A 15,283-nucleotide genomic window follows, 5' to 3' on the forward strand; every position below is an offset into this window, starting at 1 on the left:
TTATACATCGATAACAAATGATCCACAGACCTTCGTTAATTTTCACTAACTTCCCTTCCCTTTACTATTTTCAGGCAGATGTCAGGGAGTATTTCGGTACTATGTTTTCCTTTTATTTAAGGCACCAGAATAAAATGCCCCCTTTTTTTCCTAAGCATGTTTCCCTCAGTCTCACTCAGTGAAGTCGTGGCTGACTCCCAGCGTGAGCAGCAGTCACAGCCTGCTCTGTGTTGTGGGCTCAGCAGGGCATGTGCTGAAGAAGGAAAGTTGGTTTGCCTGTCTTCCTAGCCGCAGCTCCTGGCAAGGAGGCCTCCTAACTGTGCACAAATGATCAATATGGCCTCGAGGGTAATTCAATAGATAATGAAGGCGTTATAGAATTTGTAACGGGTACTTGAAAACTGTAAAGTTCAGTCAGTCAGTGACATTGGAAGACAAACAGGAGAATCTCTTCCAGGGCAACACCTGAAAGAAAAATAGGTACAGGAGGCCACCACTTGCTGGATCTCAAGGTGGCTTGACTGTGGGAGCGAACAAACCCTGTGAAACTCAACGAACACAGAGTTGCGTTCCACGAATATCAGAGAACTTGGTAAATACAAGGCTGTGCTAAAACCCGATTATAGCCATGGAGAACTGGAATGTTGTTATGAGAGCACACCCTCTAAACAGCTGGGTATAATTTGCATATCAAAACAAGAAAAAAAATCCGAAGCTTTGTGTTATACAGAGAGGAGAGAGAGGCCTTACTGAAACTGAATTGCAGGTGGGTTTGTTTTTCCGCTAACATATCTAGAGGCTTCCCAGCCATACCCTGTTTAAAAATTCAGTGTTTTTCACACCATCGTTTTTTCCTGAAGGTGCTCCTCTCATCCTTTTCACACACTGCACTGCTACTCCAATAATGCTAAACCTTTTATTATTTTTCCCAAATATTACATACACCCTTATGTCTCCACTTTCCAGGCTTGGAGGCTACTTCTACCTAAACCACAAAACTCTCAGGGTAAGTGGCAATGCTTCTTAGTCTTTGCTTCCTTCGTGCCTTGTCCTACAAAGGGATGCTCCCTTTGTGTGGTTATTGATGTGAGGCACAGTACGGCTCCATAGTCTTTCCTTTCAGGACAAACATGTATTTTAAGGAACGCCCCCTGTGGGCCAACTGCCAGATTCAATGCTGCGCACACAGGGATAGGCAAGGCAGAGGTCGTTCTTGTCCTCATGGCATTAAATTCAATCAGGGAAATGAAGTAAAGTAGCCATGAAGCAAAAATCGTTAGAGCAGCTCCTGGTGAGTCATGGCAGGAGAGATCCAGGACTATGGTGGAGCATGGAGGCGGGACCAAGATAGAATTGTAAAGAAGGGATTGAAGGATGGCATCTCTGGTCAGAATAAGTGTGAGCTGAGAAGCTGATGTGACAGCTGAGTGAAAAGAAATCCAGAAGCATGTCTGTAAAGAACTAGCCAATGTCCTGTGGGAGAGACAGACTCGGTACAGCCTGCAGATAGGCAATCTGGCTGTAGAGAAACCCTGACTCCAGATGTGTTAGTTGAACAGAGTAGCCGGCACATGCAGCTTATGACAATCACTACTAGCTAGCGCAACGTGGTGGTTCGAATGAGACTGGCCCCCAGAAACTCATGTATCCACGTTTCTCCCCCAGTTGGTAACCTGTTTGGGAAAGATTAGGAGATGTGGCCTTGTTGAAGGCAGTGTGTCACTGGGGGTGGGCTTGGAGGTTTCAAAAGCCCACGCCAAGTCCGGTGACTCTCCTCTCTCTCTGCCTGCCTGCCTGCAGATCGAGACGCAGCTCTCAGCTACTTCTTCAGCACCATGCCTGTCGTGTGTTCCACCCACCAAGATCATAATGGACTAACCTGAAACGGTAAGCAAGTCTCCAATGAAACGCTTTCTTTTATAAGAGCTGCCTTGGTCACGGCGTCTCTTCACAGCGATGGAACAGTAACTAAGACGGGAAAAGCATGCCATTTTATTTTAACTGCAGCGGCATCCGACCGTTTCAAGACAAGAGGCATGTGGTTGAAGTCCATGGCAATAAAACTTGAGGTGTAAATCATGATTTACTTCAAACCTCTGTGCCTCACTGCCTCCGTGGCTACTTCGTTCTCCTCTCCACTGGGGGGCTCCAGAGATTGACATATGCATTTAGCCCAGCTGGCCAAGGAGCTAGGCTATGGCCGACTGCCCTTTCCTCACAGAGATGTGTACAGCAGGCAAACAGGCCAGAAGTAGGAACAGTGGATAATATGAACAACTAAATTAAAAAGAGAATAAAGTACAATTATCTTGTTGAAATGGCTCTGTTCTTGATAGACAGGAAACAGCCATAACTTAATTGTTACTTTTGAAATTTCCATGCATGTATACAGTGAAATATGATTGTATCGGTCCCCCCCACACCTCCCGACGCCCCTTTCCAAACTGATAGCCAACTAAGTCTGGTTAGTGCTGCTCATATGTGTAAGGGTGCAGGGCTATCTGCTGGAACATGGGAACCTCACCATTCATATTCTCAGAAAGAATGATTCTCTTTCTTCCCGCAACTCTCCACATCCTCAGTGTGAGGTGTGTTCCAGAGATCATCTACCCTCCTAATGCTGGTATGGTGGCTGTCTTGACGTTGTGCAGGCCTTGTGCAGGGAACCACAGTCACTATGAGTTCATGAGTCCAAACCACGTCATGCACAGAAGAAAGCACTTCACAGCTCTCCTTCCTGTCTTCCGGCTCTTACATTCTTTGCACTTTCTCTGCTGTGATGATCCCCGAGTCTCGGCAGTAAGTGAGGGATAATACAGAGATGTTCCCTTAGGGCTTCCAGTCTCCTGATCTCAGAACCTTGGATAGTTATGTATGTCTACACTGACTTCTATTCCCTGCAAAAGAAGAAGAAGATGAAGAGGATGAGGATGAGGATGAGGAGGAGGAGGAGGAGGAGGAGGAGGAGGAAGAAGAAGAAGAAGAAGAAGAAGAAGAAGAAGAAGAAGAAGAAGAAGAAGAAGAAGAAGCTCCTCTGACCAAGACTAAGAGAAGTTCAAGTCTATTTGAATAAACATTAATATTTGGAAGCAATTTCACAACATCACACAGAGCAAAATAACACTAGCAAGTTCTAACCTAGGGCTTATGACTTCCCACTCCATGCACTTTCGACAAGGACTACAGTACCAGACTTGGCATTCCCTTCTGTGGAGCAGACCTCAAATCCAATTAGAAAGTCATTACCCTATAACACTTGTACCACTATTGCATGGTGGGACATTCCATATTATAGCATGCAGAGTCCTGTGCTGGGTAAGACCGTTCGTGACCCCCTCCCCCAGCAACTTGAATAGCACTTGCCAGCATGATAAAGGGTAGCCAACAGGGAGGAAACACTCACCTATCAGTTTGAGATTGAATTCTCAATGTCTTCAGTGATCGACTCTAACCAAGTATTTATGATATAGCCATGGCAATAACCTGTATTATTATGGAGACCTCTAGGGCTTCCCTGACCAATAACTTATATGAAGGTATCCTGTGCCTTGTATTAGCATTTTCATTTAATAACTCATGTGTCATGAGCACTATAACTTTTAAAAATAAAACCTCTTGCATGCCAAGCTTATAAGGAGCAAGTGCACTTGGCTGAATTGCAGCTTTGTTTTAAGCAAAAGTGACTCAAGCTGCAGAAGGATGGCTTACAGAACAGGTCTCAGAAGGGTGGGGTACAGCCTGGTAGCTTGTTTATGGAAATGGCAATCTTTTAACTTTTTCATTAGATCTTTAAATTTTAATTTTATGTTGTTTTTTTTTTTTCCTGCATGCATTTATCTGTATTCACGTGCATGCTTCCACTGAAGTCAGAAGAAGGCATCAGGGCCCCAGAGACTGTAGTAGCAGAAGGTTGTGAACCACCATGTGGGTGCTGGGAATTAAACCTGGGTCCTCTGCAAGAGAAACAAATGCTCTGAAGCATTGAGCAGCCTCCCTAGCCCTGAAATGGTAACTTTTTAACAGTTGCTGGTTTGAGTGGGTTCTCTGTGCTGTCCATGTTAAGTTTACTATTATACATCTTGTTCAATCCTCCCTGATACAGATGTTTTCACTGACATTGAACAACGGAAGTTTGGGACCCTTCCGTGACTTAGCAAACAGCCCAGAGATGGCAGTTTGGGCTCCTGGCTGAAGGCTGTCTGATTCTATGGTGCTTCGTGTCTGTCAACCAGAGAGGTTCCCGGGGACTTTGATCTGGTCTCAGTCTGCTTTCTTGCTGTATTCGTTTCTTGAATGATAAACTAGAACTCATTGTGTCTTGGGAGATTAGGGAGGTATTGATGATATTAATACAGGCTAAGTCAATTTGTAATGCATGTCCAGTTCCTTGATAATCAAGAGTTGTGTTAACTAATAGAGGCTACACAAAATAATATTATTGACAGGAGCCTGCATTTTTGCTTTAAAAATAAAACCTTTACCATAATAAATTCCTTAACTTTTTACTTCCCCCCGGTTGCTTTCAGTTCCCATGCACAAGCTGTGCCAATCTTCATGTTAAGTGTTTATTTGTAGCGTCCAATTCCTGTCCAAAAAGGTATTTCGTAAGAAGCGAGCAGCATAAAGATGCAGAAACAAAAACAGCAGAGAAGCAAGCGCCCCTTCCCTCTCCCCCACTTCCCTGTGCACCCCAGTTTGGCTACAAACTCCTCCAAAGGATTTAAGCACGGTTTCCCTTAAGGCAAAACGATCACGATCACATAGGGGTAAGATAAAGGCGCCTCGGAGTTTTAAAATACCTGGAAAGAACACAGTTCATATTTATCTAAGAGAAAGACTAGGAACGTGTCTCGAGGATGGCAAGTTTCATCCTGAAACATTCCGTTTTTGTACTTGATGAGGCTTCAACAATTTCAGACACCAGGGGCCACCCTGAGAAATTCCAGTATGGTTCTGTGTCTCCACTCCCGTGGAACCACAGCCGGACAGATCTGCGAGTAGTGGCACTCTGAAGACGACATTTTCGTCGCAGACGCATTCTGTTTAACCGTTTTTTTTTTTTTTTTTAAAGTTTTAAAAACATTGTGAAAACTTGCAGATGTTTAGAAATAATGGGAGTTTTAATCCCGAAGTTCTCATCTTCAGTTTCTCGGAGTGTTCGACAGCATTTATCTGGAATTCTCATATGGCAGGGATGCATGAGGATGGACAGACCTTGTTGCCAAACTAGATGCCCCGCTGTTTATTTGTCCCGCCCAGCAGCTGCCCCGCTGTCACAGGGGTCATTTCTGAAGCAGCTGCTGCACCGTTCTTCTCTTGGCTGGGATAGTGTGCCCCTGGCCTTGGAGAGAAACAGTAACTTACTTCAGCTGTGATGATGACTGCCAAGGGAAGTAGACGGAACTGCCACGGAAGACGACCCGACAGCCCTCTCTTAGTACTTGTGGGGGTCCCCACTCTTACTTCCACCAGCAGGTGAGTGTACAGAGATGGAGGAAAAGCTGGGGGCCAGGAGAGTCTCCCCATAGATAGTCCTGCTACAGTGGGCAACCGGTTATTCCTTGTCTTGTGCCTCAATTACCCCAGCAATAAAAAACCATGGACTACCCTGACTTCTCCTAATCTAGTACCTGCCACCCTCACACCCACCACCCTCATCGCTGCCCGAAGTGGGATGGGGGAACGGGAGTTCTCTCCACGGACCACTTTGGGGAGATTCCTGTCCGGGTCTGAGAAGTTGGGGAGCGCTCAGCAGGCGGCTGCTTGAGACAGAGCCAGAGATCCCGCTCCCAGCCACGCCCTCTTGCTTTCCAGCTCGCCCTCCCGGGGCGCTCGTCCGGCCCCCGCCAACGACGCACAGTCCCCAGGCGACTGGCACGGGTCCAGGCGACTGGCAGTCCGCTCCGGGGGAGGGCGCCGTCTGGGGACGCCCCTGGCGGGCTGCTCGGCGCTTTCCTCCTCGCCCGGGACCCGCCCCTCGCTGGGGAGCTGAGCGGTTGCACTGAGTCCCCCTGTGCAGCCGCAGGTGCCTGAGCCCGAACGCAGCCCTAACTGGCTGCTCCTGTAGCCGCGTCCTGCTAGGCAGGTGTCTTCTGTGCCCATTGCTCTTGGCCTGCGGAGTGCGGTCAGCCCCAGCTCCTCGAATGGAAGCATCACTCTGAGGTGAGTGGAAGGGCCGGAGGAAGGACGCGGAGTGGGTGAGTAGAGATTGCACATAGGGAATAGCCCCGGGTGAAGAAGGGCACTGGTGGGAAGCTGAGAAGTTCAAGGGGATGGGGATGAGAAAGAATACAAAGACAGTCAGTTGGTCAGCGTGGCTGGCACAACCAGATGGAGGATAGGACCCACTCTAGCTATCGGCCTCATTGGCTTCTCCAGCTTTGCACCATCTCTGTCCCACAGACTTAAATACTCACTGGGTTGAAATGAGTTGGGGGGGGGGTGGTTTTCCCACCAGCTTCTCTCATCTAAATTGAAAAGAGGCTAGCATTGCTTTCCTGCTTGTTATCTTCTCGTGCTTGTTATCGTCTCCTGCCCCATCCAATGCTGAGGAGTTTGAAGATTTTCACACAGAAAAGTAAAGTGTGCTGTATTCACACCGTGGATGGCTAGGCGGCACTTAAAACCACAGTTGTAAAGACGTGTGTGCGTGCGTGCTCATACTTATATCTCAGAAATAGGATGGCTAATGAGCCCAGCAAGACACTAGGTGCACCCTTCGTGCGGTTCAGGTGGCTTATTTTAAAACACTTCTCTATTTTAAAAGTGCGGAGGTGTGTGCTGATCCATGAGCTGTCTTTGGGAGATGGGAAAGGCAGTCTATTTGGCTTGAGGACTAACTTTCAATACCTAAAAAACGATGAAACAAAGTTGAAAAATACAAACAATTGTTAACAGAGAATGTTGTTAACTTGGCTGTTTCCCATTTTTGTTCTTTCTCGTGTTTCTAAATATTTTCAGTTTAAGTTCTGTTTTTCAAATGCAAAAAAAAATAATCATGACTGGGCACACATTGTGATAATGAAATCTACACGGTGCTGTCAGATGTTGCAATATTCTTGCATCACACCTGGTGTTCTCCAGTTCTAGGAGTCTCTAGAGAGACAGAGCTACTCAGAGCAGCCCACCTTTCAGGGCTACGAGCCACACTTGAAATGCTGATATTGGCAAATTAGGCTACATTTAATAATCTGGTAATTATGGACTCAAAGTAGAGTGTGAGCTCTTATCCATTCTTGCAAGACAAATCTGTCTTCCTCCTCCTATGCTTAGGGTTCCCTTTCCTCACATGACTTCTGCTCTCCTTGCTTAGCTGACCCTGGGGACTCAGAACAGGAGGTCAGGGAGGGTAGAGGTTTTATGGGAAAGAGTCTCAACATTTCTCCTGTTCTCTATTCAACAGAGTGGAAAGAATGAGTCACCATTTTCCTGCCAGAGAAAGGCCCATTTCTTTTCTAGTTATGAAAGAAACTTACCTAATTTGCTTATTCTGGGGGGAGAAAAAGTTAAAGACGGTTCTCAGCTAGATTATGTGTGGTTGTTACCATGGGGGAAGACGTTAAGCCATCATCTAGGACTGTTTACCTGTCTCCTTCTAAACATCATGGCAATGGTTCCCTTTACATGTACTTTTCTCTCAGTGAAATTGATGGCTAGGCAGTAGTTAAATTGCACACCAGAGTGTAAGTCTAAAATGTGGGAAAATGCAATAATATTTCCACCTCTTTCTCCATCTGATCTGACAAAGTGCAAGGTCAATGCTTGGCACATCTTATGTAGCAGAAAGATAGGCTACTTGAGAAAAACGTAAGGTGTGAAGAAAAATACAAGAGTGGTAGAGCTGCTGTGTGGTGTGCAAGCGTGCACTCAGGATTTTGTTTTTACCAGATATAAGTGAATATAGTCCAACTCTGCAGTGGTAACAACCATTGTTCTTTCAAATATATAGGATTGATTTTCTAGTGCTGTTGGTAATAGAGTCATTGCTATTCACTTTTCCTCCTGTACTCCATGCAATAATAAAGCACAAAGGATGACCCATTCTGCTTCTCGACCCTCCATCAAATGCAATGGGCAGTCTACGTACTTTTTCTTTATTCATTGTTCTCTTGTTTAAAAGCCTTTTGATTTTTTTTTTTAATTTACATAGACAATAGTTCTCTCTATCTTCCTGGATCTCAATAATCCCACTGAGCTCGATGCAGCCACCAGCCACCTGCCACAACCCTCTCCCCAAGCCTAGCTTATTTAATTGGTCACTTCCTAATTGCTGACTCTTTCTTTGCTCTACAGTTAATGATTCTTTTTAAAGACCATAAGGCATTTTGCCAGCAGTTGACACTTAGTTGGAAAAGTAGCGATTCCTTAATGGATCTTCCTTCCAAATGAAGGCTTGACTTACGTTTTCCTAATGAGAAAATGAGCTTTTCTTCTATATGAGGAACTCCCCAAGACCTCTTAAAAATAACTTATTTCTAAACCAGCCCATCTTGGGTGCTCTCTCTATTTCTGCATCTAATCTGTGTTTACTTAATGTGTAAAAAGTCCAAGGGGAAAAAGTAACAAAACAGAACAAAGGCCAACAAGTGTCCACAACTGAAAAATAATAAATGCTAAGAAAATATTGTACCTGTCAAAATAGTAGAAACAAACATTTACTCTTTTCATACTGTATACACCAAGTACTTTGTTAATCACTACACTTCACTTGCTTCTCTATCTGTATCTATAAATCATATTTGTCCCAAGCGTAATATTTTTTTGAGCTGTAGAGCTGAACTGAATTTTAAAATGTCCTTTTATAAAATCTGGCTCTTCGGCCTGTTTCAGTAGCTCTAAAGATCCCTGGCCAGTGTTTCCACACAGCAACAATTTCTTCATCTGATCTCAAGTACATTTTTTAGATTAAGCCAGTGTTGCTATTGCCCTCATAGTGCCTGAATGTCCTGTACCTGGTCTGGTTTGGTCTTTTGTATGAGCTTCCTGGCACTTCAAGGCATTTGAGCTTGTGACTCCTGAAGGAAGCACTGTTATGTCCCCATTTTCGTGGCCAGAGGCTAAGTAACTGTTTCAAGGCCACAGTCATGCAATTTTTAGTACTGGAACCCAGACACTGCCTCTGCTTCATAGGTTCCAGGATGGCAAGAGTTTTTACACTTACATTTTAAAAGGAATCAATGAATAAATGTACATTTCAAACATCTCTCGGTTATATAATTTAATTTGAGCTTTAGGATGATCAGCAATTGCTGAGTATGTATACTATAAAGGTATTTAATTTACTGTATTAAGTATGTATCTACGTTTGTGTATTCAGTACATAAGGACATGTATAAGAACCAGGGCTAGTGGTGAACATCTGTGCTCTCCAAATTATTGAGGCTGAAGTAGGTAATGGAAGTTGAAGGCCAGCCTCAGCTCTGTAAGAGAATATTCCCCCACACAGGCAAAATTTATAAATGTCATATAATGTATATTCATATGATACAACATAGGAGTCATATAATATGAATATATAATATGTTTACATATATGCCATATATTTACAAAGAGTTAAATGTATGTAGATCACATTTAACTCTCCTTTTTGGTAAAAACCATTATCATCCCCAAGTCCAGGAGAAGGAAAAATGTTTGGAAGATGCCCTCTACTAGCTAGTAACGTCCAATCCAATGTGGTACCTTCCAAGGTGAGGGGAAAAATAAGACAACTTCATGCTTAAGAGTGGAGTGAAGAATTTTGTTCTTGGACACACAGCAAAAAAAAAAATGGAAATGTAAAGTTAGCATATTTTCTTTAAAACATAGAGGTTTGCTAATATTATTTTTATTTTATAGTCACTTACTACCTTAATTTTTTCTTAATACCTTGGAAAATATTTTGCTGTCCTCTCACTTTGTAAGCACAGATTGGATTTTGATGACACTGTGTGGTGTGGCTTCTCCTGTTGTCCCATACACTATTGTATCTATTATGATTTTTAAGGACAAAAATATTTCCACTACAGCAATACAAGTTAATGTTTTTGTTATAATCTTCATTCAAGGCATATATCACAAGCTATATTATACTATTTCTTTGTTTCCCTCTTTTTTTAGATACCCCTAACTTTCCAGGACTTATACTGGACAAAGATGAGTGTTTCTTCCAGCATACTGTAACTAGAGTGACCACATTAGTGCAGACTTTACCATGGGAGCCAACACATCAAGCAAAGCACCAGTGTTTGATGAAAATGAGGACGGTAAGAAATGGGCCGCATTGGCATGCAAAAATGGAATTTTGTGAAATTCAAATACAAGTGTGTGGCTTCACAAGTAAGTACAAGCCAGGTATCTAAGGATAGAGGGAGAATGAATTGAAGGATGAATCCCCAGAACCTTGTTAATATCTAGAATGTGTTGTTTACTTTTTATGATACATTTGACAACTTTCTTAATCACTACTATGTAGTGTCTTCCCTTCTCCAAAGAGAGCTGCAGTCCATGTTAGATATTTAGGTGATTTATGTGTTTCTTTTACTGTCCCTTTGACAGTTGAAGTTATTCTCATTGCAAGTTTGCTGTGGAATATTAGTTGAAGATGTGTTATATTCGTTTATACTGTGGGATATTTGTTTAATGATGCAAAGATGTGTTGCATTCTTTTATGTTGTATTTGTTTAACTCTGTGAAGCTGTGTTACTTTGCCTGCCTAAATCACCTGATTGGTCTAATAAAGAGCTGAATGGCCAATAGCTGGGCAGGAGAAAGGATAGGTGGGGCTGGCAGGCATAGAGAATAAATAGAAGGAGAAAGAAAAAAGAGGAGTGAAAAAGGAGGAGAGGAAGATGGCAGGGGCAGCCACCCAGCCAGACATAGGCTAAGAAGGAAAGAAAAGATATATACAAATAGAAAAAGGTAAAAGCCCAGAAGGAAAAGGTTGATGGGCTAATTTAAGTTAAGAAAAGCTGGCTAGAAATAAACCAAGCTAAGGCCAGGAATTCATAAGAAAGAATAATCTCTGTGTATTTATTTGGAAGCTGGGTGGTGGGCACCCAAAGAGTAAAAAGTAAGATTTAAAAAACAAAACAAAACAAAACAAAAAAAAAAAACTACACAAGTTTTTATAGAAAATTTCATGTAGATGATAATTGTTTCTCACAATATTATAGAATCGGGTTCTAAAAAATAGGTGCCTTCTGAATTTGTAACTGACATTCTTCTGTATCCCAAACATTTCATTGTGGGATGTCACAGTGAGAATAACCAGTTTCGTTAAGGAACAGGGAAACATTCAAGGCTAGGGTTAATTAGGAAAGAGGTACAAGCTGGAGTCCTCCTTCTTCATCAGTTCCCAGCAGTGGCACATTGGGATGGGGGCCTAGGCATTGCTGCGTCTTCTGTTCTACCTACGGTAGAAGGTTGGGCAGCCTTATTGGAATGTGTTGGGCGGTAGCTGTTTGTTGCAGTCTTAGACAAAGGAGACATTTGGTCCTAAGTAATAAGTTGTTCAGCCTTCCAAGAGGGAAAGTCCAGAATATCTTCTATGGAGTTTTTCTAGTTGCACCAGAAAGGGGAAGGATGAACTGGAATTCAGGATGCCTGCAACCTATTCTACCACCAGCTAGCTATGAAGCTCAAGAGATGTGTCTACTCTTCTAGTGGTACCCATCCTCTCATGCCTCTTGATGGCCCATCTATATCCAATGTCTAGCTGTTGAGAAAGAGGACAGTCAGGAAGATGTACTCATTCCTCTAAGGATTTGATATGGTCTAGCACTTTGGTTCACATGCACATTTTTACTTCTAAGATAGCCAGCAAAATGCAGTTTATTGTTTGGGTAGCCACGAACCATGTAAACGTAAGTTCTTGTTACAAAATGGGGCATAATTTGAAGTTTGTCATGGATGGGAAGACACTATCTTTGCTATGGCTAATGGCCACATTCTGGTATTGAATGTTTGGATGCAAACACTTAAATATAGACTACTTGACTGGTCTACATGTCTTGTTGCAAATATCAAGCTCTTCACTATCAACATAGGAATAGCCTCACTACTGTCTCTAAAAATATTCCACAGAGACAAAAAGAATTACATAATTGGAAAGATCTTCAACTTTTCATTGCTATTTTTGGTGTTTCCCTTTGTTTTTATCATGAAGTTTAAGGAAGGCTCTAGAGACTAGCAAAGTTATGTGACTTTCCCATCTCTGAGGTGGAAAGACAGGTAGACTTTTTTTTGATGTGGTTCACTATGCTCTCTGTGGATGAAGAACCAGTGTTTGCATGAGAAAGGTCTTCATAGTAAACAGAGTGAGTAAATGGACATCAACTTCACACTTAAGTTGCTAGGGCTATTGCATCATCTGAAGGCTGAGTATTGTGATACTGCAAAGGCACAGTCATTCCTTCTTATGGAGTAGCAGAGACAGTTGTATATCCAATGGTTTGCTACACTTTATAACTCTTTAAACTATTCTTAAACCAAAACAATAAACTTAGATTAGAGAAGAGTCAGGCTTAATACCTAGATAGGCCTTGACATCCCCTAGATTGCTCCTTTTTTTTTTTTGCTTTCTTGTCCAGAACCCAATGGGAAAACCTACAACAGCCCCCATAAGGGGTAAATCTGAAATAAACAGAGCATTAGTCTATGCTTCCCAGAGGGATTAGGCTCCCAGTTCGTTTACATAAGCTGCTACCAGTGAAAGGCAAAGGCATCTACTTCAATGGTTCTCAACATGTGGGTTGCGACCCCTTTGGGGGTGGAATGAATGACCCTTTCACAGGCGACCCTTTTACCTAAGATCATCCTGCATATCAGACGTTTACATTGCAATTCACAACAGTAGCAAAATCACAGTTATGAAGTAGCAATGAAAGTAATTTTATGGTTAGGGGGGTCACCACAACATGAGGAACAACTGTATTAAAGGGTTGCAATGTTAAGAAGGTTGAGAATCCCTGCTCTACCTGTCACTTTGCTAGATGCAGAGAACTGAGGGAGGAAGAAAGGAGCCATGCCTTTGTTCTTTGTCTTGAAACCTATATCCTAAAGACAGGAGGCAAACATTTATCAAGGACACAAACCTGAAAAGTTCAGCAAAAAAATAAGAAAGAAAGAAAAAAAGGACTCTGAGTGCTCTTGGGAATAGTATGACAGTGATAGCTGGAGCTAGCTATATAAAGGTCTCAAAAGAATAGTTCAAGCACAAGAAAAAGCAACTCCAAAGTTTAGATAATGACAATATTGGGAGTGCACACTCACCTACATCATAATAATCTTTGGTGCATATGGGTTTGTCCAAAAGATTGCACTTAATTTCCTTATCAATTTATCTCTTTATGTGGTAGTTTGAATGTAATGGCCCTCATAAGCTCATAGGGAGTGGCACTATTAGGAGATGTGGTCTTGTTGGAGTGGGTGTGGCCTTGTTGGAGGAAGTGTATCACTGTGGAGGCAGCTTTGATGACTCATATATGCTCAAGCCATGCCCAGTGAGACAATTTCCTGTTGCCAGTGTAAGATGTAGAACTCTCAGCTACCTATCCAGTACCATGTCTGTCTGCACATTGCCATGTCCCACCATGATGATAATGGACTGAACCTCTGAACTGTAAGCCACCCCTAATTAAATGTTTTCCTTTATAAGAGTTACCACAGTCAGGCCGGACAGTAGTGGCATACACCTTTAATCCCAGCACTTGGGAGGCAGAGGCAGGTGAGTTCAAGGCCACCCTGGTCTACAGAGCAATTTCCAGGACAGGCCCCAAAGCTACACAGAGAAACCCAGTCTTGAAAAAAACATAAACAAACAAACAAACAAACAAACAAACAAATAAAAGAGTTACTGTAGTCATGGTGTCTCTTTACAGCAATAGAAAACCTAACTAAGACACTTTCTAGGATCATTAAATTTTGAGGAGGAAAGGTATGTCATTGTGATGAAATTACTTTCTTTGTATGTATGTGATATTCATGTGTGTACAGGTATTCATGTATGGAGGGCAAAGGTTGGCATTGGGTGCATGTCTCAATCTCATCTCTACTTTATATATTTGAGACAGGATCTCTCACTGAACTTGAAGTTTCTGCTAGACTGACTGGCCAGCAAGCCCCTAGAATCTGCCTATATCTTCCCGACTCCCAACCCCAGTTCTAGGGTTACAGCCTTGTTCGGCTTTTATTGGTTCTGGGGATCTGAACTTTAGTGTTCATGCTTGTGTGGCAAATGCCTTACCCCACCAAACCACCTTTCTGGTGTCTGTTTTTCAACTCAATAAATCCAATGAGGTTCATCTGGCGCTTTGTGTGGTTGTGGACTGAGCACAAATCAAGGCTGCATTTGATTGCTCTCTAGCTTCTGTCCAATGGGCCAATCAAAGAACATTAATATCTATGTCATTTTTATATCTATAATTTTGCATAAATAATCAAACTGGGCCAGAATCTAGAGCAGTAAAATGAGCCAATTTAATTACTTAAAAAATATTGCAGAGAAGAATTCTTTAATGTGATGAAAAAAGTATTTAACATTTCCTTTAAGTGGTTTCATATCCCCAGTACATAGAGTTGAGAAGAATATATAATAGTTTCCTCAGACAATGTTTTAAGGGTTATTTCTCATAGAAAATGGTTTTGTTCACTTTGAAGATAATTAAGAAATGAGATGGACTGTTACGAGAAGTCCCTTGAGGTGAGCTATCCTTGTTAGGATTCATCCTGACACTAGCATTTTGTGGTGGCTCATCTGATGTCTAAGCTTGAAAGTGTCATTCTGCTCTTTACTTAGGTTGGTCTTTGATGAAGCAAAGTGGGAGATTTGTTAGTGAAGAGAATAAAGTTTGGCTTCTCTAGTCTTTTTTTTTTTTTTTTTTTTTTTTTTTAACAAAGCATGTCTTGAATATGTCCTTGGGTAACTGTGCAGATTAAGTAAAATAATGCAAGTAAAACAGTAAGATGTTCTGCATAACGTAACCACCCAATTAATGATAATCAATAGTAGTATTTACTAGTGGCAGAAATTCTTAGCATGAGCTCTTAGAAGTATTTCAGTTTCTTAAAACAAATAGATTAAATGTGACTCAATAGATGCCACAGTCACTATGGCCTACTGGTGACAATATTAGTTGAACTGGTTGACAGAACACAGGATTTTATAGGTCCTGAGGAGATCTATATAAGCCAAGTTACTGGATGCACAAAATTATGGTCTCTTGTTTGGCTTGTCTTTATCTCTCTGAGATGACATTTTCTTTTTGCCTTTCCTTTTCTTTTTTAAACCCCAAGTGACCATTAA

At 42.2% G+C, this 15,283-nt stretch overlaps 1 protein-coding gene across 3 annotated transcripts in view; it reads left to right on the top strand.

Annotated features, from left to right (window-relative positions):
- Nucleotides 1-5,336: 5,336 nt before the first annotated feature.
- The window catches only part of Stk32a (serine/threonine kinase 32A), a 119,604-nt gene continuing 109,657 nt past the window's right edge, over nucleotides 5,337-15,283 (top strand). Inside the window, exons 1-2 of one of the 3 annotated variants that reach the window (XM_076555180.1) lie at nucleotides 5,337-5,475; nucleotides 10,099-10,244. In XM_076555180.1, coding sequence (XP_076411295.1) covers nucleotides 10,193-10,244 — 52 coding nt within the window. In that variant the 5' untranslated portion in view covers nucleotides 5,337-5,475; nucleotides 10,099-10,192. Of the gene's footprint in view, nucleotides 5,476-5,884; nucleotides 6,163-10,098; nucleotides 10,245-15,283 lie in introns of those variants that run through there. The other 2 variants (XM_076555179.1, XM_076555181.1) reach the window with 2 other exon arrangements.

This window comes from Peromyscus maniculatus, chromosome 19, assembly GCF_049852395.1.
Source record: "Peromyscus maniculatus bairdii isolate BWxNUB_F1_BW_parent chromosome 19, HU_Pman_BW_mat_3.1, whole genome shotgun sequence".
NCBI lineage: Eukaryota > Metazoa > Chordata > Mammalia > Rodentia > Cricetidae > Peromyscus > Peromyscus maniculatus.